At 41.3% G+C, this 23,623-nt stretch overlaps 1 protein-coding gene across 12 annotated transcripts in view; it reads right to left on the minus strand.

Moving 5' to 3' along the window:
* Positions 1-23,623, minus strand: part of TFDP2 (transcription factor Dp-2) — a 157,807-nt gene that overhangs the window by 93,791 nt on the left and 40,393 nt on the right. For 2 of the 12 annotated variants that reach the window (XM_084751770.1, XM_084751773.1), the window contains one exon: positions 15,972-16,006. The exons of 9 other annotated variants lie outside the window; for them this stretch is intronic. In XM_084751770.1, coding sequence (XP_084607896.1) covers positions 15,972-16,006 — 35 coding nt within the window. Of the gene's footprint in view, positions 1-4,138; positions 4,652-15,971; positions 16,007-23,623 lie in introns of those variants that run through there. One more of the 12 variants, XM_084751765.1, reaches the window with a different exon arrangement.

A 23,623-nucleotide genomic window follows, 5' to 3' on the forward strand; every position in this document is an offset into this window, starting at 1 on the left:
GTCATCGGGTATTCCAAGCTGTATCTGCCTATGTAAGACTGTGAGAATAACTACATCGATTACTCTCTGGGTGTATTGACTTCCCTAAGGTTTATGCTGAAGAGCTCACAATGAAGACAAATGCCCAAGTACACCTTATTCCTAACGTCTTCTATCATTGCATGCTTTGAGCAGTATATTAACTGTGGTAGAGTTTATTGGAAATTAAGATATGATGACATATGCCTATAATCTCAATCCCAGTACTCTGGAGGCTGATACAGCAGAACTGTGGCAAGTCAGAAGCCAGGCTAGACTGTGCGCGTGTGCGTGCGTGCGTGCGTGCGTGTGTGCGTGCGTGTGTATATGGAGGGGGAGGGAGAGAAGGAGGGAGAGAAAGGAGAATGAATATAAATGAATGTAAATTAAGGAATACATGTGTATAAAGAAATTACCTCTGGACTACACAGTAAGTTCAAAGTCAGCCTGGGTTGTAGAGAAGAGCCTGGCTCAATAAACAAACTGCTGTACATTGCTTGTTTAGCAAGCATGTAGTCCAGGGTCCCATATCCCAACCACAGAAAGCTGTGAGTAGCAGCCTGTAACCCCAACGCTGACAAGGAAGCAGTAGTATTAGATATTCAAGGTTGGACTTGGCTATACAGCTTGAGGCTCCCCTCAACTATAAAAGACCATGTCATATAAGTAAATAAGAAAGTATAACTCCGGGGGCTGGAGAGATGGCTCAGAGGTTAGAAGCACTGCTGCTCCCCCAAAAGTCCTGAGTTCAATTCCCAGCAACCACATGGTGGCTCACAACCATCTATCATGAGATCTGGTGCCCTCTTCTGGTGTGTAGGCACACATGCAGGCAGATATTGTACAAATAATAAATAAGTCTTTTTTTTTTTAAGTATAACTCTGTAGTATAATAAAAATTGGTTTTTATATAGGGTGTGTTTTGTGTGTGTGTGTGTGTGTGTATCCTGTATAAACAGATATATAAATATAGGGTATACACAGATATAGAGATATAGGGCACAAAAGATATAGTATAATACACAGTATAAATATAATATATACTATATTTAGTATATTTACTATATAGTCATATGATATATGTACTTAATATAATATATATAATATGTAGCATGTTATATATAATATACCCTATATAGTATAAATACATAAAAAAAAAATGTAGGCTCAGCATGTAAAAACATTTGCCACACAACCCTGAAATGTTGAGTTCAGTCCCAGGAACACACACAGGTAGAAGGAAAGAACAACCCCACAAGGTTCTCTAAACACCATATATATGGTTGATGTACACATCCACATATCACACACATATACACATAATATATTTATATATTCTATACAATGATTACATAATTTACTCCTATGGAGATACCAGGTCTTAAGATAACCCAACTCAGCAGTTAATACCACTGGATGCTCTTCCAGAGTTCCAAGACTGCCAAGCAGTAAACAAAAATGCATGCAGGCAGACACTTACACATTTGACATTTTTAAAAGGTTTGGTGCTCAGCAGCAGTTTTGAAAAGCTAACTCTGCCTGGTGTGGTGGTGCACGCCTTTAATCCCAGCAGTATGGAAACAGAGACAGGCAGATCTCTATGAGTTCAAGGCCAACCTGGTCTACAGAATGAGTTTCAGAACAGCCAAGGCTACGTAGAGACCCTGTCTTTAAAAAAATAAAAAATTAAAAAAAAATAAAGACCCAAACCAAAAACCAAATCAAATCAAGCCAAATAACCAAAGAAACAAACAAAAAGGCAAATCTGGAAAAGTACAAAGGGCATAGCTAAGTGGGTAAAGAGCTTGTTCTCAAACCTGATGACTGAGTCCAATCTCAGGATTCAGGAGTCACATAAAGGCAGGGGAAGAGAACTGACTCCACATGTTGCTATGGCAGTCACAGTGCATCAGACTAATGATAATACACTTTTAAGAAAAGCATAAAGACTGAAGATACAGCTCAATGGTAGCATGCTTTATGTCAATCACCCACACTACCAAAACCAAATAGGCGTGGTGGCCTATTTCCATCATCTTGGCACTCTGGGGACAGAAGCAGGAGAATCAAAAGTTCTAGGCCAGGCCCAGAATGGTGTTTACACCTTTAAAACCAGCACATGGGAGGCAGGGAGAAGTGGATCTCTCTGAGTTCCAAGCCAGTCACCTAGTGAGACCCTCTACGCTGCAACCCCCTCCCAGAAAAGTTCTAAAACTCTGAGCTACATATAAGACCCTATAGCTCCCCCTACCCCAAAATAGCTTTAATATGTATAAGTGCAAATTATATAAGAGCACAGAACTCCCCTTTGTGCTACTTATAAAAGGAAAGGCTTTTACTGTACTCACAATGAATTTGATGAATACAACTTTTTTTTTAAAAAATGTGACTGCTCTCATTGTATTATCTTCCCTCCTGTCCTTTCCAGCAAATAAACATCACCTTTTCCCACGAGCAACCAACCTAAGCTTATCACTTCAATTACACTCAAAACATTTCTCTCACATTTTTCATCCATAAAACTTGTGAAGTAAGTCTCATGTTTCTTATAGAAATGACCTACCAGCCTGGACAACTGATGGGTCCTATTTCATTTTAAGCCTTTGTATCTATTGTGCAATTACAAACTTTTACAACTAAGCATTTTCTATATATTTTGATTTGGGGCTTGGAGAGTTATATCTAATAGAATGGTCTATTTCCTCTAACTTAAATGCACTAGAACTTTCTCCTATTTTCATTACACAACTTTTGAGGTTTCTTTTAAAAAACATCTTTAATAAAAGCTTATACTCATTTTTGTTATGCTGATTCTCAAATCCTGAATAGGAAGGATAAATTTTAAACAAATTATAAGTGATAAATGGCTGTTTTATTTATTCACCATTTAGGTCGGATTTATGACCCCTCTCTCCTCTTTCCAGCTACTGTTGAATTTTGAATGAAACAACTTCAATTGTAACAGAAGAAACATCTGTTGCTTTTTTTTTTCTTCTTCAGGGCTTTCCTAACTGAAAGAGAGGCTCTCTGCCCCTCTCCACCTCCTCCTCCTTACCCATGCTAAGTCCCTTAAACTTCTTTCCTTAAACTTGTTTGAAGTAAACTATTTAAAACATTGCCATATCCGTTAAAATATTATAGCTTACAAAAACTTATTTCCTTACTAAAGCAAATAGAATGATGTTAAAAAAAAAAAAAAAAAGCACCACCAACAAGCTATGTGCCTCACAGAATATAAATTGTAACCACAATGCAGACTTCATTGGTATACTTGAAATGATCAACTCAATCAAGCTGTTACACATTCCTGGCTCACTAAGAATTGTTTAGGAATAAGATCTTCTTCGCAGTATCCAGACTCTCTGTATAGCATCTTGCATGCTATATTTTCTTTGCCAATCCGAAGCTAACATAATGGCAGTCACTACCCCAAGAGGCAGACACCAAATGGTGCCACCCACTCTCACACTGTGCCTCATAATAAACCATCAAGCAGTGGAATGCACCGGCTCCTTTATGAGCAAACAATGCCGGAGCTTCATTAGAATACAGCTGACATTTTCAAAGCACAAATACTTTTAAGAAAATTGTACTAGGGGGGGAAAAAGGGAACAAAATAACTACAAAGGCTGATTTTTTTTCATGTGTCAGGTTGATTTCTAAAGATTCTGAGAAAGCATACTTTGTTGTTGACAATTTAAAAGTTTTCATAAATGAAAAAAAATATCTAATAAGGGGAAGCCTTATTTTATTTATTGGGAAAAAATGAAAGTAAAAACTACCAGTAGAATTGCTTCCACGAGGAATAACTGTGAAGTACCTTTAAAATTACTGATATCTTCAGCTGCTTCTTTAACTCCTAATGGGGAAAAAAAACTGAATTCTGGGATTATTTCTGCATTTTAATTAATTTATATAAATAGCTGAGGATAAACTAGACTGGCTCTACCCCTCCCCCCACCCCTCCCCCCAAGCTCTGTAGTTTTTCTATCTGTAACCAGCAAGGACGTCTTGAAATCAGCATGCTCCTGGATACTTTTCTATTTAGCATTGCAGCTGCCTAACAAATATAAACACAGTAAAAACTCACCCAGCTGAGAAACAAAGTGGTCTCTCTTACCTGGTCTAAGGAAGCATGCCTCTCACTGCAGTACCAACAACACTCTACAGTCTTTGTTACCATTCAGTGGAAACTTGAGACTGTGTCAGACGTAAGCAATCGAGCTCAGACAAGCTCAATTTAAAACACTTCTCAATAAAACTAAAAAGATGCTCAAGAAAACTGGACAAGTGGCTTGTACAGATGTGTGCGACTGCTCAAGTAAGAAAGACACATCCACAGACACACTCAAAATACAAGTGCCGAGAAAGCTTTTCTGAATGAAGCTTCTCTTTCTTGCTAAATTACAAAAGCTTAAAAAAAAAAAGCTTAAAGGTAGAAAGTGATAAAATGCCTAACTCCAAGCTATCCTTTTTCTAAATATCATCTGAATTTTAAATCATTTAAAAATAAAATTAACTTACTCACAAGACCTGCATAATTCGAATTATACATGTCCAGCTGTCTGCTAGCTCCAAGTCACAAAGAAGACCTTAACGCATTTTAAAAGCAGAGCAAATGCACCATGAATTTCCGAGAGAAAAAGGAGGAGAAACTCCAGAGAAACTGCTCAGGGCTTTCTGAGCCTGGAGAAACTGTCCTGCCCTTGTGGGAGAAACTGTCCTGCCCTTGTGGGAGGGGAAAAAAAGTCCTCATCCTGCCCCCTAGATAGGCCATGCTTCAACGCCAAAGTGAATGACAGGCCCGTTTCTGATATCAACAAAGAGCAGCTTAGTTGTGCCCTATTTTCCCTCCCACTTTCCCGCACCGTTAGAGTCTTAGACTTTCTGGGTTAGTCCTTTTTTATCTAGGGTTAAGTACCTCTCTCCATTGTCTCAAGAGAGGGCACAATTATGTTGTCTTGTTTGTTTGTTTTTTTAAGTGATAATTAAAATTGCATACCTAATCATCTTACTCCATTTCCCTATGCAGAAAATTTAACAAAAGATGACCTTTTAAGTTCATTTCCAAGTCTACTCTTTGCAATACCAGATAACTATAAGATTAGCTACCAATTTTAATACACTTTTGCGTAATAACATTACAAATAAGGCAACGGAAATACAATTTCAACTGGCTACATGTAAAAGAAATTACTGCCACTGTGTAACTTTAAAACAAGCACTTTCATCAACATGTATTTGCCAAATATTGATCATAAGCCAAGTGGTATTTTGGAGCTGGGGATACAGTAGAAGTGAAAACAACAAACAAAATCAAACAAAATCCGTCTCCAGCGGGCTCAGTTCCCAGGGAGTACCACCATCTGCAATGACTAAGGTGCCTTTCCTTATCACTCATCACCTACACTGGAAAAATTCCCCTTTGAAAACAAAGTTTCTATGGTTTGTTTGCTTGCTTGCTTCTTCTCTCTATCCAGAGCTGGAGCTCTGGGTAGTTGTATATGTTGCTTGAGACAGCCTCCTACTTTGTAGCCCAGACCTGCCCACAACATGTGGAAATCCAGTCACAGCCTCCTAAGTGTTGAGATGATAAGACTTGAGTCACCAAACACATTTTTAAAATGTACTTCTTGACAACAGTTCCAGGAAGGCAAGACTTTTGTGCTTTGGTTTTAGCACTGCACCCTCAGCATCATAAACATACCTCCAGTCAGTACTGACGGAAAGAGACCAGATGACTTTTCTTATTCAAACTTTTCTTTTGCTAACACATATTATACTAACAAGCATATAGACATGTACCAACAATGATTATAATAAGGGGTGTGAATTAAGTTTGTTTGTAAACACGCTAAAAAAAAAAAAAAAAAAAAAAACACAACCCATAGAACCCCAAATCTTCATATCCTACTTTCTTGAAGTATCAATGGTGAGCCTACTGTATAATCTATTAAAAGCCAATGGCCTGGGAATAAAACGATGACTCAGTGGCACAGATGCTTGCTGCACTCTCTAGGGACCCAAGTTCAGTTCCCAGCATCCATGCTGAGCAGCTCACACGTGTCTGTAACTGCAGTTCCAGGAGATACAGGATCCTCACACAGATATACATGCAGGCAAAAATATCAATGCACATAAAAATAAATCTTTTTTTTTTTTAATCACCAGGGCTGGAGAGATGGCTCAGAGGTTAAGAGCACTGTCTGTTCTTCCAGAGGTCCTGAGTTCAATTCCCAGCAACCACATAGTGGCTCACAACTATCTATAATGAGATCTGGTGCCCTCTTCTGGCCTGCAGGCACACATGTAGGCAGAATATTTACTGTACAAAAATAATAAATAAGTAAATCTTTCAAAAAAAAAATCACCAGGCAACGGTGGCACACACTTTTAATCTCAGCACTCGGGAGGCAGAGGCAAGAGAATCAGAGTTCAAGGCCAGCCTGGTTGACAGAGTGAATTTCAGGAACACCAGGGGTATACAGAAAAATCCTGTCCACCCATCCCTACACACATTTTTAAAAATAATCAGCTAATATGTTAAGTTGATTTCAATTTTTTTTTTTGAATACGAGATGGAAGTTACACAAAGTCCATATGTGCGCTCCCCCCTCTGTCTCACACATACACACACACACTGCATTTTTTTTTTTAATTTAAAGCATCCTCTTAAATTATTTTCTCAGTCTTTTATATATAAACTCTATTTGTGGGTTAGAGAATTGGCTAGGTGGTTAGGATCACTAACTGCTCTTCCAGAGGGCCCAGGTTTAGTTCCCAGCACCCACAGTGGCTCATAACCGTCGCTAACTGTAGTTCCACAGAATGGGGCGCCCTCTTCTGGCCTCTGTGGGCACTGCATAGATGTGGTACACACACATACACAGCCAAAACAGCAACACACACAAAATTTAAAAATCTATTTATGCATTACTCATTATAACTACTTACTAGACAACAGGATGGGGCTGAGCATCCTGTTTCCCCGATTTACATATTGATTTTTTTGAACTGGAATCTGCTATGTTTACTAGCAACCTGACCAAACATTCAGATTTAATGACAGACTTATGGATTTAGAGGTAAAAATGATACTGGCAGTACAATGATAGCTAGTTGGTCACATGAAAAACGGCAATTAGTAAACTTGAACTTGTGTTTTCACACATTAAATGTCTTGGTGCACACCTTTAGTCCCAGGCAGCGGCAGGCAGATCTCTGAGTTCAAGGCTGGCCTGGTCTACAGAGTCAGTTCCACAGCAGCCAAGGCTACAGAGAGAAACCCTGTCTCATAAAACCAAAAAATAAAAATAAAAAAAATAAAACAAAATGTCTAATCTTAGCTAGTATAAGAACAAAGTAAACGGTCCCTGAAACCACTTGCTTGAATAAATATTTATGTTCTTTTTTTCTTCCTTTCTCTCTTCTTTTTTTGCTTGTTTGTTTGGGTTGTTTTGGTTGACACAGGAGGTTCTCTGTGTAACCCTGGCTATTCTGCAACTCTGAAGACCAGGCTGGCCTCAAACTCACAGATCTGCCTGTCTCTGTCTCCCAAGTGCTGGGATAAAGATGTGCAGCAGCACAATGCAGCTAATATTTACTTCTTACAATTTCACACAATAAACACTTTTATCTTTGTTTGCTCACGTCCCATTTTTAGTGTAGACATCCTCCAAGGTTCTACCATGGGTGCCTGCTACAGTCTGTATTTATATTATCCCTCAAAGGCACGGGTGTTAAAAAGCTTTGGTCCTAGCTGGGCAGAGTGGCACACACCTTTAATCTCCATACTTGGGAGGCAGAGGTAGGTGGATCTCGGTGAGTTTGAGCACAGGCTGGTTTACACAGTGACTCCAGGGCAGCCAAGGCTATATAAAGATATCCTGTCTACAACAACAATAGTCTTGGCTCTCAGCCAGTAATCCTGTTGGGAGGTAGCAGAGACTTTGAGGTATAGAGCCTGACAAGACATGCAGGTTTTGGAAATGATGAACCATCAAGTTGGGTTTCCAACCATGAGGAAAGTGGGCTTTCTCTGCTATGTGCATCTGTCATGATGTGTCTGTCTGTCCAAAGCAATGGAGTTTATCAATTATAAACTAAAACCTCCAAAATTATGAGCCAAAACAAGCTTTTCTTCTGTTTAAGTTGATCTACCTCAGATACTTGTTACAGTAACGAATATATGGACACTAAAATCAGTAGCTTAAGCTATGTGGAACAGCCACTTAAATAGAGAAGATAAATGATCTGTCAGCAGTCTATTCTGAGATAACACTAAGATTTGGCTCTGTTTTCTGATTCCCAACTATTCTCTTTTCATTAGAGTATCTCCCTACCTAGCTTAGGGTGGCCTTGAACCTATGCAGGCTAGGCTGACTGGCCTTGAATGTACAACCCTGCCTTAGCCTTCCAAGCGCAAAATACATAAGAGTATGCACAGTGATATGTGAGTACACACATATCGAGGAAATCATTGGTGTGTGCCCATTTGGCCACAGGCTTTTCAATATACATCTTCCAGAGTACAGAACTTTGTTCTCCAATTCAGTTTGTAAAACCCAGAAGTCAATTCCTGTAATTTAGGTTTCCGGATCCTAATCTGCTATAGCTCTGATAAACTAAGATGAACCAATGTGGCCGTGTTTTTACATGTGTACATACATGACTGGCAATTACAGGTACTTTGGAACTGAATATAATCTATCCCTAGTCAAAACAAGAACCTAGCCAGTATGGCTCAAACTAGGAATTAGTGCAACGTAACAGTTCTCTTAGGAAGGCCCTGTAACATGAGCCTCTACTTCCAGGTACTCAGAATGTCCAGGCAAAACAAAAACAAACAAACAAAAAAAACCAACAACAACAACAAAACACAAGAGCTGGGAAGTCAGAGGACCAGCCTGGGAAACATGTATTCCATGACAGCCAGAACAACAGAGAAATTCTGTCTCTAAAATCCAAGATGGAAAAAAAAATCCAAAATGATACATTTTTGAAAAATATTTCCCCACCGGGCAGTGGTGGCGCACACCTTTAATCCCAGCACTTGGGAGGCAGAGGCAGGTGGATTGCTGTGAGTTCAAGGTCAGCCTGGTCTACAAAATCGAGTCCAGGACAGTCAAGGCTACACAGAGAAACCCTGTCTCAAAAAAAAAAAAAAAAAAAAAAAAAAAAAAAAAAAAAAAAGAAAAAGAAAAAGAAAAATATTTCCCCTATGTTTTAGTCCATTTCCATTACTATAATGAAATACAAGAAGCAAACCAGTTGTATGACAGAATTAAAAAGGTTTATTTGACTGGAAAGTTCTGGAGGTATCAAGAAGCTGGCAATCAGGACTCGGTGGGGACTTCAGAGAGAAGGGAAGTGGTGAGGCAGGATAGAAGGTTAAAAGGATATTAAAGGAAAAGGAGCTCTTCGTTCCAGAGTCTAGCTAACATCTGTCAGCAGCCAACAGTGAAGACTTCCACATGGGCTAGGAAGATAGCTCGGTGAGTAACGTGCCTGCTGTGTAAGCATGAAGACTTGAGTTTGAATCCCTCCACAAAAGCCAGACGGCAGCAGCAAGCCTCTGTAACCTCAGCACGTGGGGGTGGGGGTGAGGGTCCCAGGCGTTCCCTGGCCAGTCAGTCTAGCCAAAGCAGCAAGCTCTGGGTTCAGTGAGAAACTGTATCAAAAAACAAACCAGAATCCCAGCACTGGGGAGGCAGATTGCTGTGAGTTCCAGGCCAGCTAGGTCTACAAAGCGAGTGTGGGACAGTCAAGGATACACAGAGAAACTCTGTCTCGAAAAACAAAAAACAAAAACAAACAACAAACTAGAAAGTAACTGAGGAAGAAAGATGTAGTGAGACTCTTGGTTTCTTTAAAAACCCAGTTATGTGAATGTTATTTTAATCCCAGGTATGGGATATGAGCTGCTTCAGACTGTCCACAGCAGCTGGCTATAATGTGCCTTGTGCTCTGGCAAGGGCATGATTTGTGCCAGCTGCAGCTGGTTTAATTCTGGGAAGTCTTGAGGGGGTATAAATGGGGGAGCCCAAAGAGGGCCTGAGGTAGCAGCTGCTTCCCCTGGGGCTGTTTGCTACTGCTAGATTGCTGAACTGCTGGATATTCTGACAAAGATTGCACTTGCTCCTAGGAACCCAATGACCCTAATCAGCAGGAAGTAGTTAGTCTAAAGATGGCTACATACCCTTTTCCCTCTAACCTATGGGCAAGGATGCCTACACACACACATGCACATAGCTAAAATAATTAAAAAGAACAAATTCCAGTATAATTAACATTTTCTCTGAAGATGGCCTACATAAAGACAATATTCCTTTTATAAATGAATATTTTTCAAGTAAGAGGGTTAAAATAGTTATGAACCATACATACTTAAGGCCTAAGCATATAATATGACCTCATCCTTTTGCTAATCGAAAACCAGAAATTTCTGGGATACTCAAACAAAATTATAAACTTTCGATTACACTCACAAGCATGTCTAACACTTAACTGCCACACTGTGATGTTATCTTCAAAGTTCATGCTCAAGAAACACACAAATGAATCACAAGTAACAAGAACACCAACAAAGGGCCGGGTGTGGTGGCGCACGCCTGTAATCCCAGCACTCAGGAAGCAGAGGAAGGCGGATTGCTGTGAGTTCAAGGCCAGCCTAGTCTACAAAGCGAGTCCAGGACAGCCAGGGCTACACAGAGAAATCCTGTCTCGAAAAAACAAAACAAACAAATGAACAATAACAAAGCCCTCATAATGATAAGCACAGCATGAAGCAGGAAATTCAGAATATCAAGGTGTTCTTCAGCTACTCAGTAAATTGCAGGTGAGCCTGAAATACACTTGAAATCAAAAACAAAATGAAACAAATGAAAATCTCATCATGTTTTAAGTAGACTTACCATTTGTGTTAAACTAGATGACAGCAAACCTCCACTGTATACAAGACATGCCTGCTACACTGAATTATCTTAACTTCTTGCATCATATTCTGACCTATGGTTTTACTTTATCAACTGCAATTCTATCCAATATACCTCAGCAACCATTTTATCTTTTAAGTTCCTTAGCAACATTTTGACATTTCAAAACTTTTAAAAGCCACCAAAATGGTATCTATGAGTACTGTACAAACATTTAGGGAAAAGTCTCCCTTGAGAAGCCCACACTCACACTTGCATGTGTCTTATGTTTCCCCTAAGCACCTTTCTTTTCTTTTTTTCTTTTTTTAAAAATTTATTTATTTATTGTATATGAGTGCTTTATCTGCAGAACAAAGCATCAGATCACATTATAGATGGTTGTGAGTCACCATGTGGTTGCTAGGAACTGAACTCAGGACCTCTGAAGAGCAGGCAGCACTCTTAACCACTGAGCCACCTCTCCAGTCCCTCTTTTCTTTCTTTAATTTGTTTTTCGAGACAAGGTTCCTCTGTATAACCTTGGCTGTACTGAAGCTCACGCTGTAGACCAGATGGACCTTAAACTCAATAGCGATAGCGATCAGCCTGCCTCCGCCTCCCTGAGTGCTGGGATTAAAAGTGTGCACCACTACCACTTAAGCATCTTTCTTTTACCTCTGTCAGCTGTGTGTGTATACATACACACATAGATGTGTAGATATATTTTCTTAGACTCTAACTCTGCTTCATACCGAATCACCAGGAAACTCTTGTGTGATGTAAAATGAAGGATGCCCATTTCACCTGAGCGGAGGACTCAGAAAAGAACTCTTTAGGCTGAGCTCTCAACATCCTACACCCTACTATCCATGACAATGGCAGAAACATGTGCAAGAGCAAACAGTCACATAGTAAGCCATGAAGCCAGACACAGTCAAGGTTCACTCTCATGAGAACATATTTCAGGAAAGCATATTGCTTTCAGAGGGAAGCACCTCCAATGATTCAAGGACCTTTATCAGGTTCCAAGTCTTAAAGGTCTGCTATTGCCTTACTTAGGACTAAATTTTCAACACATGAACTTTTTTTGTTGTTAAGATTTATTTTGTTTTATGTGCATGGGCATTTGCCTGTATGCGCATCTGTGCAGCATGTGTATGCAGTACCCACGGGAAACAGAAGAAGGCATCAGATCCCTTGGCAATAGACGTACAATTGTTAAGTCAAGCCTAGTCTGAAAACAGGAAGAACAACTAAGTCATCTCTCTGGGGTCCCTCCATACCTTTTCTTAATGAACTCATGCCAAAGACTTTTGCGCGCGCGCAAGAGAGAGAGAGAGAGAGAGAGAAAGAGAGAGAGAGAGAGAGAGAGAGAGAGAGAGAGAGAGAGAGAGAGCGCGAGCGAGCGCACACACAAGAGCAAGAACATGCTGTGCCATGGCATGGATCTGGGGGTCCAGAGGACACCTTCAGAACTCAGGTCTCTCCTTCCACTAAGGATTTCAGGTACTGAACTCAACTCTGTTACTAGGCCCTTGCAATAAGTGTTTTTACCCACTGAGGCATCTTACAGGCCCCTAAAAGATGAACCTTTGAAGAACAAACAAAATCCATTTGTTGTAACACTACAGTGAAACGCTTTTGAAAGTTAATATTATACAGGACTTTGCTATAGTTTAGATATGACTGTGTTCCCAAAATGCTCATGTGCTGAAGGACGGCTCCCAGTGTGGCCCCGGGAAGAAGCAGCAGAACACTTAAGGTATGGAAACTCAAAGCTGGCCTCAGAGAACACTTAGGTCTTTATTCCTGGTGAGCAGACTATTATAAAAAGCTGACACTTGGCCTCCCCTACTCCTTTTCTTCCTATCTTACCTTGTGTTCATATTTTTTCTCTTTCTTTCCTCGTCCATGTCATGATGCTACTGCCTGCTATACTATTATTGCGGCTGGGAGAACTTAACAAAAGGTCGATTTGATTTTGCCCTTGTGCCCTCTAAAACTATTACCTAAACACCCGCTTGATTTTATTGAGTATTTAGGTATCTTGTTACAGCCACATGAAATGAACCAGGACATAGCTGGGGGGGGGGGGGGGAAGCACTGTTCCTACTGACTGTCTCCTCTGCTGCTTTGTACTGGTATTCTCCTTACATGTCAACATAGACTGCTGCCCACAGAGAACTGTGGTCACTGAAGCAATGGCTATAGAGAGGCTTTGCAACACAGGGAGCAGGGCAAGTAGCGAAACAGGAAGAATAGCACTTCCTTAAATTCTCAAGTAAGACACTACATCCCTGCTATTCTGTCTTGAAATCTTTAGTTTGGTTCATGAAAGTATCTTCTGGGGCCTCACCTTTCTGTTTGTTTGAGGCAGGGTCTTCTTGTGTAGTCCTGGCTGTTCTGGAACTCGATATATAGACCAGGCTGGCCTTGAACTCACAGAGTTCCACTTGCCTTTGCTGCCCTGCCCTGATGTCTGTCTGTTTTGTAACGCAGGGTCTCACTCTGCAGCCAGTCTGGCCTTGAAGTGACCCTCTTGCCTCGGCCTCCCCAAGCTCTAGAATTACAGGTAGGGCTGCCACACTGGTTCGGCTTACTCTTTCTTCCTTTCTCCTTTTCCTTCCCACCTCCCCAGTCCCACTGCCCCAGCAGTGTCGCACACAGTCTGGGCTAGCCTTAAACTCATTATACAGATAAGGATAACCTCGTGCATGAGAGGATGACTAGCAGCACCCCTAGCCTCCTTCTCCAGCTACCAGGAAACTTTTCTACCTCCAGTTATAAAAATTTTAAATATGTCTCTTAGATTGCCAAGTATCCCCCAGAGGACCAAGCGGCTCTTAAACAAGAACCAGTGTAGCCTCCGTGGAAGACACGGATCAACAGAACAAAGTCTGAACTCAATCTTCAATTATAATCACCCGCTGTGACAAAAGCACAAAATAATTGTATGATAAAGTATAGTGTTGTCAATATATGACACTGAAGTCATTAGATATTCACATGCAAAAATAGCAACTGTATCCTTCATCTCATTCCATATACAAGATTAGTTAAGTTTACTGGGCTTAAATTTAAGAGTTATAATTATAAAACTTCTAAATGAAAATGCAGGGAGAAGTTTTAGTAAAATAAGCCTATATTTTCTTTTGTTTTGAGACACAATCTAGCTACCCAGCCCAGACTGTCCTAGAATTCACTATGTAGCCCAGGCTGGTCCTAAATTCTAGGACTTCTTGTGTCTGCCTCTAATTACAGGAATGTGATACATGCCTAACTTAAAACCATATCCTAGTTAGTAAAGTTCATAGTAACATGTAAGAATAACTGCTCTTCAAGAATGCAGTTAAAAAATTACACTAATAAGGTAGGAGATATTGGCTATACACACACGATAAAAGATTCATATCCAGATTTAAACAGTAAGACAAATAACCCAATAAAAAAGTTAGGCAAGAGGGTGGAGGATGTAGCTCAGCCAGTGAGAGTGCTTTACTAACATGCACAAAGCTCTTTTCACCTCCACAAACTGCACATGGTGTCATCTGCATGGATTCCCAGTACTCTAGAAGTGGATGCAGAAGAATTAAAAATTCAAGCTCATCCTCAGCTACACAGTAAGTACAAGACCAGCCTAGGATCTAGCTATGTGATCTTATTTCAAAGAGAAAAGAGATTGGGTATGGAGAGATTAAAAAACGATTTAAATAACTACTCATTGAAAAAAACATACACTGATGGCAAAAATAAACAAACCCCTCCCACACCACAAAAACATTCGGTAACATCATTAGTCCTCAGAGAGGTACAAATTAAGATCCTGAGACAGGGGCATTGATATGCTTTAGCATATAAAGACACACGTCGCAAGCCTGATGGCCTGGGATACATTCCTGAAACCCACATGATGGAATGAGAAAATTAACTCTTGAAAGTTGTCTCATTCTCTACCATACCTGTGGTGTTACACCCTGATGCACACCCTCTCAAATAAATACGTTTGAAATTTGTTTATGTGTGAGAGTTTTTTTTACCTGCATGTGTGTCTGTGCACCATGTGTGTCCCTAGTGCTTGTGTAGACTAAGAAGAAGGCACCAGACCCCCTGGAACTGGAGTTACAGACGTTTGTAAGCTGGGGTGTAGATGCTGGAATTTCCTCTGCAAGAACAGCCCATGCTCTGGACTGCTAAACCATTTCTCTAGCACTGCTCAAACCAAACAAACAAGCAAAAAAAAAACAAAAAAAACAACAACAACAAAAAAACAAGTAAACAGTTCAGTAAGCCTTGAGATGGCATACAAATTCACTTCAACAGAACAAAGAAAGTAAACAAAATCAAGCCCTGTGGCCATTCAAAGTACTGGAAAGGACAGCAAAAAACATTGCTAGTGAAAGAAAACGCACCCTTTATTGAACTAAAATAGGGGATTGTAGAAGGAATCTCTTGTGTGTTGTATGGATGCAACACCTGCCAATTAAAAAAAAAAAAAAAGAAAGAAAAAACTATGGCCAGGGCTGGAGAGATGGCTCAGGGGCTAAGAGCACTGACTGCTCTTCTAGAGGTCCGGAGTTCAATTTCCAGCAACCACATGGTGGCTCACAACCATCTATAATGTGATCTGATGCCCTCAGATGCACACACAGGCAGAGCACTGTATACATAATTATATATATATATATATATATATATATATATATATATATTTTTTTTTTTTAAATCCCAAAAACCTATGGCCTACAGCTGAGGCAGGAAACAGGTGGGACTTCTGGCAGGCAGAGAGGAATGTGGGATACAGACAGGTACAGGAGATTGAGCCAGCAAGGTGAGAGGAAGATGGGCACATGGTGCTTGTGCTCAGGTGACCAGCCACATGGCAGAATTTAAATTAATATAATGGACTAATTCAAGTTATGAGCTAGTCAGAGAAGAGTCTAGCTTTACAGGCTAGGTATCTGTATAAAAAGCACTGCTAGTTGAGGATACCAATTTATATAGATACTCTGTGATTTCTTAAAAAGTTAAACACCTACTTACCACATGACCCAGCAATTCCACTTCTAGGTATTTACCTTAGGAAAATGAAAACGTGTGTCAACACATAAACTTTTATTTGAATGCTTTCAGCAGTTTTATTCATAATAGTCATAACTGTTGGAAACAAGACCAATGTTCAACAACCCATGAATGGATAAACAAATTGGGTACACAGTCAAATTAAAAGCTAGTAGCACAAAAAATTCTGAAGTCCAGCAATGGTAGCACTTGTCTGTAACCCTAGCACTGAATTATACAGGAGTTCAAGGCCATCTTCAGCTACAAAGTAAGTCTGAGTCCAGATTAAGCTATAGGAGACCTTGTGTTGAAAGAAATGAAAAAGATAAAGACAAAAGACAGCATAAGCCAAGGTGGGCATGGTGGCACACGCCTGTAATCCCAGCACTCGGGAGGCAGAGGCACGCAGATCACTGTGAGTTCGAGGCCAGCCTGGTCTACAAAGCAAGTCTAGGACAGCCAAGGCTACACAGAGAAACCCTGTCTCGAAAAACCAAAACATAAAATAAATAAATAAACAAAAAAGACAGCATAAGCCTTTAATTTCAGTACTGAGGAGGCAGAGGCAGATATATCTCTATAAATGGCAGGGGAAGAGCAGCCAGCCTGTCATCTTATTGTGGATCAGGCATAACATGCTACATTACCAAAGTTCCTTAAAGGGCTATAGAGATGGCTCAGCGCATGTTGCTCTTACTGAGGACACAGGTTCAGTTCCCACACCTACACGGTGGCCCACAGTCATCTCGAATTCCAGTTCCAGGACATTAGACACCTGACTTCTGTGAGTACCATTCAAATACACAGTACACTTATGTACATGCGGGCAAAACACCCACACATAGGGTAAATAAATAAATCTAAAAACAAACAAACTCTACCATTCGTGCCTTTAGAATATGCAGCTGAAAACTACAACGTTATGTAGTCCTGCCCACCCTGAACACGCCATGAAAGCAGCTAAGAGAGAGGATAAAGATGTGGGGCCCACTCTCTTCCCACTTTGGCCTTTTTCCTTTATCTTTTGTTTTAAATGGGAAACTCCTTGGATCTTCTCTTATTTTATTTTATTTTTTGCTGTACGTGTTTGTTTTGTTTTTTGAGATGGAGGTTTAACTGTGTAACCCAGGTGGCCTTTGGACACTTGATCCTCCTGCCTTAGACTCTTAAGTGTAAAATTACTAGCACCTGCTCCTACATCTGACTCTAGATTTTCATTTCTAAAAGTGAATTATCATTTATTCTATTATTTGGTTATTTAACACGACAAACTTAGCATTGTTATTTCAATATACTTTATCTTGTAGATAAACAGAATATACAAGCAAGAGGAAATTATTTGGTAGCTCACTTCCTTCAGAGAAAAGTGAATAGAGTGAATAGGTCCATAAATAAACTACTTACAGAACAGTTTGCAAAAGTCTATGTTCAGATCATTGAGATATTTTAAAATATCTCGAAACCAAATTACAGACTCAGGGACTAAGAAATCCATTCACCATGTTCACTAAAATCCAACCTCAAGCAAGCCTAGCCCAGTAAGAAAGGCCCTCACCCTAACATGACCTCATCTTCAGAAGTCTGCCATGGAACTATTATAGAAATAGCAGCCATATGCCCTTTCCCTAGTCCTCAAAGTAGTATGAAATAAAACAGAAGGTTTATTACTAATTATCTCAGAGCTTGGGTTTGTCAAGTAAATGACAGAAAAGAATATGGTGCTGGGAGAGATGTTTGTTAAGACTTTGAACACCACCACACCCATACTCCTTGAAACAAAAACCTCAGAACACGCTCTCCAGTAAGTGCATTCACATTTTGTTTCAAAAGTGAGTGTTTAAGGCACTTCCCTTCTCAAAAGTTAATTAATTTGAAAACAACTCTGAGTAGGCTATAGCAAACAGGCTTTTACAGCTCAATATTTACTAACTGTAGACAGTTAATGAGACTCGAAAGTGAAAGTAAGAGGTGGACCCTGCCCTCAAGGAGCTCCCAGTCTAGGAAAGAGAATCCGACTGAAAATGACAGTCACGTGATGAGGCAGTGACAAAGTGTGCACAGGGCCAAAGGTATCCTACACAGCACACAGGATCAAGGAGGGACTGGGAGATTCCAGTCAGCTAGATTTTAAAAGTAAACAGGAACTTAGCCAGTGTCAAAGTATCTACAGGTGGATACCCTAAGTTCTTTCAATGTTCCCACTTTGAGAAAGATTCTGTAAAACTTCATCCTCTAGGACAATGATGAATGCAATAATGAATAAAAGTCTCTGACTTCCTAGCCTTGCAGCCAAGTGACAGTGACCAGCAATTCTATTAAATTACTGCAGCCTGGGATGGTGGAGAGCACTTGGGGTAGAGGCAGGAAGGCCAGGAGGTGAAAAGTCAGCCTGAGCTACACAGCAAAATATATAGAAGACAGGTGCGTACACACACACACACACACACACACACACACACACACACACACACACACAGAGTGTGTAGTATTAGAAGCTATCTTAGTTAAGGTTACTATTGGTGTGATAAAACACCATGACCAAAAGCAACTCAGGAGGAAAGGGTTTATTTCAGCTTAAGTTCCACATAACAACACATCATGGAAGGAGGTCAGGGCAAGGACTCAAAGCAGGAACATGGAGGCAGGAGCTGATGCAGAGACCTTGAAGAAGTGCTGCTTGCTCAGGCTGCTTTCTTACAGATTCCAGGACCACCTGCCAAGGGGTGGGAACCATCCACAATGGGCTAAGGCTTCTAGATGGATCACTGAGAAAATGCCCAACCAAGGACAATACAAGCAGTAAACATCAAACCCCTACTCTGACCTAGCCAATGGACAGGACATTCTCCACAGTTGAGTGGAGAGCGGGGACCGACTATGACATGAACTCTGGTGCCCCCATTTGACTACTTCCCCTTTGGTGGGGAGGCCTGGTGGCACTCAGAGAAATAAGCAGGCTACCAAGTTGAGACTTGACAGCCTATGACCACATAGTGGGGGAGGAGGTCCCATATAGGGTGAAAGCAGGAGGGAGGGAGAAACGGAAGGGTACAAGTGATGGGATAACAATTTAGATGTAATCTGAATAAATTAATAAAAATTAAAAAAGAAAAGCAAATACCCTAAAGACTTGCCTATAGGTCATTATTATGGAGGAATTTTTCTCAATTAAGTTTCCCTGTTCTCAGTGGTAAAGCGCTTGCTTGCCTAACCAGCACAAAACTCTGGGTTCAGCCCTCAGCTCTTATAAAAAAAAATATTCCCTCTTCTCATGTATGCCTCTAACTTGTGTCAAGCTGACATAAAACTAGCCAACTCAGAAGCTCTAACACGACTGAAGTTTAAATGTGAAAGAAACAGATAAAAATGTGTATGTTTGTGTATGTGTATGTGTGAGGGGGGAAAAGAGAGAGAGAGAGAGTGAGTGTGTGTGTGTGTGTGTGTGTGTGTGTGTGTGTGTGTGTGTGAGAGAGAGAGAGAGAGAGAGAGAGAGTGAGTATTGGAGTGACTTTCCTTACATTGTGTGAAGCTGTGTCTGTATCTTCAATTGTTAGTTCTCTATTGGCAGAGAGCTAAGGGCTAACAGGATGTGGTATTGCTGTCTCTATGGACCATGACTGGCTTTTACTTGTCTTTCCACACCTGCTCAGATACCAGAAGGTCAGACAGCCCTCTATGCCTAAATGCAATCTAAGAGATGTGTCAGGTGTTGTTTCACTGCTGGCTGGTTATACTAAAGAGCTGCTGGCCGAAATATGGGGCAGGAACTGAGAGAGCAGAACTTCCGGGCTGAAAGAGTGCTGGAGGAAGGGGCTGGAGAGATGGTTTAGGGGTTAAGAGCACTGGCTGTTCTTCCAAAGGTCATGAGTTCAATTCCCAGCAACCACATGGTGGCTCACAACCATCTGTAATGAGATCTGGTGTCCTCTTCTGGCTGCAGACACACATGCAGACAGAATACTGTATAAATAAATGGGGGGGGGGGCAGACAGACAGATGGGGGTGGGAAGAGTGTGTGCCAGGAGGAGAAAAATGCTGACGCAGCTTAATTGAGGAGGACAAGGAAGGAAATTGGAGGTAAAGAGCTAGCCAGGAAGTCTGGTTACGTTAGTTAGGAGTAACTGAGAAACTTCCCCAGCGAAAGGCCAGTAGCTTTAAAGTATATAAGAAGTCTCTGTGCCTTATTTAAATTGCAGGCCGGTCACAAAAGTCCTGCCATATGTACATGTGGGTAGCAGTCATAGCAAGAATGATTTTAAGAGGCCAGGGGAAATGGCTCAGTAGGTAAAGTGCTTGCCTTGTAAATCAGAAGCAAAGGACCTGAATCCAATCTTCACAACTCATGAAAAAAAAAAAAAAAAAAAAGACAGTGCATGTGTTTATAATCGCTGAGGTTCTCTGGCCTACCATCCTAGCCTACACCAGCTGAGTATGAGAGATTGTTTCAAATAAAGAAAGACTGCACCTGAGAAAAGACACTTAAGGCTGAGTTCTGGTCTCTCTGTACACACACACTAATGTGCATGCAATTCCACCATATGTATCCGTGCGCACTCATGCGCACTCTAGATCAACTTGGTAGGCTCTAGAATCACTTACAAGACAAGCCTCTAGGCATCTCCCTGTCCCCTGCTATGGATGCTATGATGCTTCAAGCGCCTGGCACCATGATTCCCCTCCACGATGGCCCATGCCCTCGAACTATTTCGCCAGGGTATTTTATCACAGCAACAGGGAAGTAGAGAGCACAAACATGCACACAGGACACACAAAAAAGAATGGTGCCAATACGGCACTGCATTCAAAGAGAACAAAGAAAGGCTATACGAAAGGAGTAAGAATGGAGAATAAAGAGTAGTTCAGTGTGGTGGAAGAGATGTATCTAAAATAAGACCAGAGAAGCAAGCTGTAACTATATCAGAAAAAAAAATTTTATATATATATATATATATATATATATATATATATATATATATATACACATATATATACATACATACATGTATGTCTTGCTTTTTGAGACATAGTCTCTTTTTGTAGTCCTGGCTGTCCTAGAACTCACTAAGTAGATCAGGCTGGCCTTGAACTCAGAGATGGGCAATCACATTCAGTTATAAAGTCTTTTAAACTAGAGTTTGAATTTTATCTTGAGGGCAATAAGGAACTATTAAAGTTTACATAAAAAACATGGAACACCTGGCTCAGAATTGTGTTTGAAAAAAAAAAAGTGGACACCCAAATGAAATCGAGCAAAACAAAACTAAAGGCAAGAGGGGGCTAGAGAGAGAACTCAGAGGTTAAGATCATTTGTTGCTTTTGCAGAAGACCCTGGCTCCATTCCCAGCACCCACATGTTAGCTGTAACTCCAGCTCCAGGGATTCAGATGCCCTCTTCTGGCACTAGGCACACATATGAGGCACAACATACATGTAAACAAACACACATATTTTTTTTTATCTTGAGGGCCAGCGGTAGTGGTGCACACCTTTAATCCCAGCACTTGGGAGACAGAGGCAGGCAAATCACTGTGAGTTCAAGGCCAGCCTGGTCTACAAAGCGAGTCCAGGACAGGCAAGGCTATACAGAGAAACCCTGTCTCAACCCCGCCCCCCCCCCCAAAAAAAAGGGATCCTGGACTTAGGATGTGGATGTGTGGGAAGACCCTATTGAAGTTGAGAAGATTGAACTCTCAGATTCTTTTTTTTGGGGGGGGGGGTTCAAGACAGGGGTTTCTCTGTGTAGCCTTGGCTGTCCTGGACTCACTTTGTAGACCAGGGTGGCTTCGAACTCACAGTGATCCACCTGCCTCTACCACCCGAGTGCTGGGATTAAAGGCGTGTGCCACCACGCCCGGCGAACTCTCAGATTCTTAAGGGTTTCTCTCACCTGAGGAAGTCGTCTCTTATGGGAACCCATGCTAAATTCTGCCATGTCAGAAATCCAGTGCTTAGACTGTATTCTGTGACTTTCGAGTTGCTGACCTTTGCCTCACGAGGTCTTGTGTTCCAGGCTATCCTTGGACTATTTACCTCTGAAAGAAGTAGGGAAGTCCCAACTCGGAACCACCCAGAGGATCAAGGAAGTTCTTACAGGGAACTACTCAGGACTAGGACGTTTCACAGGGAGCGATTCAGGCTATTGTATTCTCGCCTGGGGGCTAGGGTGAGTGAGATTAGAATAGATCCTACTGACCTTGCCCTATATATGTTCTTACCAGTTGGGCGTTAAAGTGAATCTTGATCAGAAATGTCCTGACTTGACTCATTAGTTCTCATGTTTCTGTATCCTCCTTTCAATCCCCACTCCCTCTTTCAGGTGAACCCTGATTCGATTTTTCCAGCGGGCCGGGACCCGACAGTCTCTCTACCCTGAGCAGATGATGTCCTCACACGCCCTACCCTCTGAAATATTGCCTTTTCCACCTTTGACTGGGAAAATTAATCCTTTGTTGTCTGCTAAACCAGCAGTGACTTTCTCCAAAAAAGAAGACAGACAAGACAGCACTGATGTCCCTCGGGGCCACCAACTGTTGCCTCTAGACCTGTAGCTGGACGCAAGGCTAAGCAGGCATCTAGAGGGGAAACACAAGTGTGGTCCGTGAGAACGTCTGCTACACTACAGTAGAGCTTCATGAGTGTGCTAATTCATTCAAGCACAAGTCTGAGGAACATGTGTGGGAATGGATGTTAAGTGCTTGGGATAATGGTGAACAAACATAAAACTGGTCAAGCTGAGTTTATTAATAGGAGTCCTCCGAGTGGAAATTCTGGAATTAGTATGGTAGCTTGGACAAGTAAAAAAAGTATCAAAAATTTGTATAAAGAATTTGTCAAAAGATGGCCTTCTGAAAAGGACCTGGAGATGCAAACCATCCGTGAGTCGGTGAAGGGATGTTTGTCTGTCTGTCTGTCTGTTTGTTTTTCGAGACAGGGTTTCTCTGTGTACCTTTGGCTGTCCTGGACTCACTTTGTAGACCAGGCTGGCCTCGAACTCACAGAGATCCACCAGCCTCTGTCTCTCAAGTGCTGGGATTAAAGGCCAGTGCCTCTGAAGAGATTCTTAAGGCCCCGGAAACTGCAATGCTAGAGTGGGTACTCTGTGTAAAACCTAATCCTCCACATTGAAAAGGCCCAAAAAACACATCCTTCACTAATCCTAGAAGATGCAAAAGGTGAGAGAGGGGGTCACCAACGCTTTTGAGGAACCTTGTTGTCGCCCTTGTCCTTATGCCAAACCTTAGGGTTGGAGGCAGTTCTGCTTGGTTGGATGATTTAAACACAATGGCTTTATAATTGGGCCTGAGGTAGCAGGGGCCAAGTGGCAGCATTGAATCACCAAAGGCAAGGTGATGGTAGCCAGTGTCGGACTGCAGGACAGACAGTGTCCATAATGGTCCGACCTATAGTGGTCAGCACAGACAAAGTGAATTTTATGGTAGCATAATTCATATGGACCTCTAGTACTGGCTAATCAGTCATGGTGTTTTCTGGAACCCTGCTTTTGAGGGTTTTGAGGTCAAAGCCTGGAATTCCTGGATTGCCTCTGAGCTCAGTATATGATGGTGGACTCCTTTTCTCAGCGGGTTTCCCTCTTTGCCTGGTCTGGAGAATCCTAGTTTCCCTAAGAAGCACCA

Source organism: Acomys minous, assembly GCF_964271855.1.
Source record: "Acomys minous genome assembly, chromosome: 13".
Taxonomy (NCBI): domain Eukaryota; kingdom Metazoa; phylum Chordata; class Mammalia; order Rodentia; family Muridae; genus Acomys; species Acomys minous.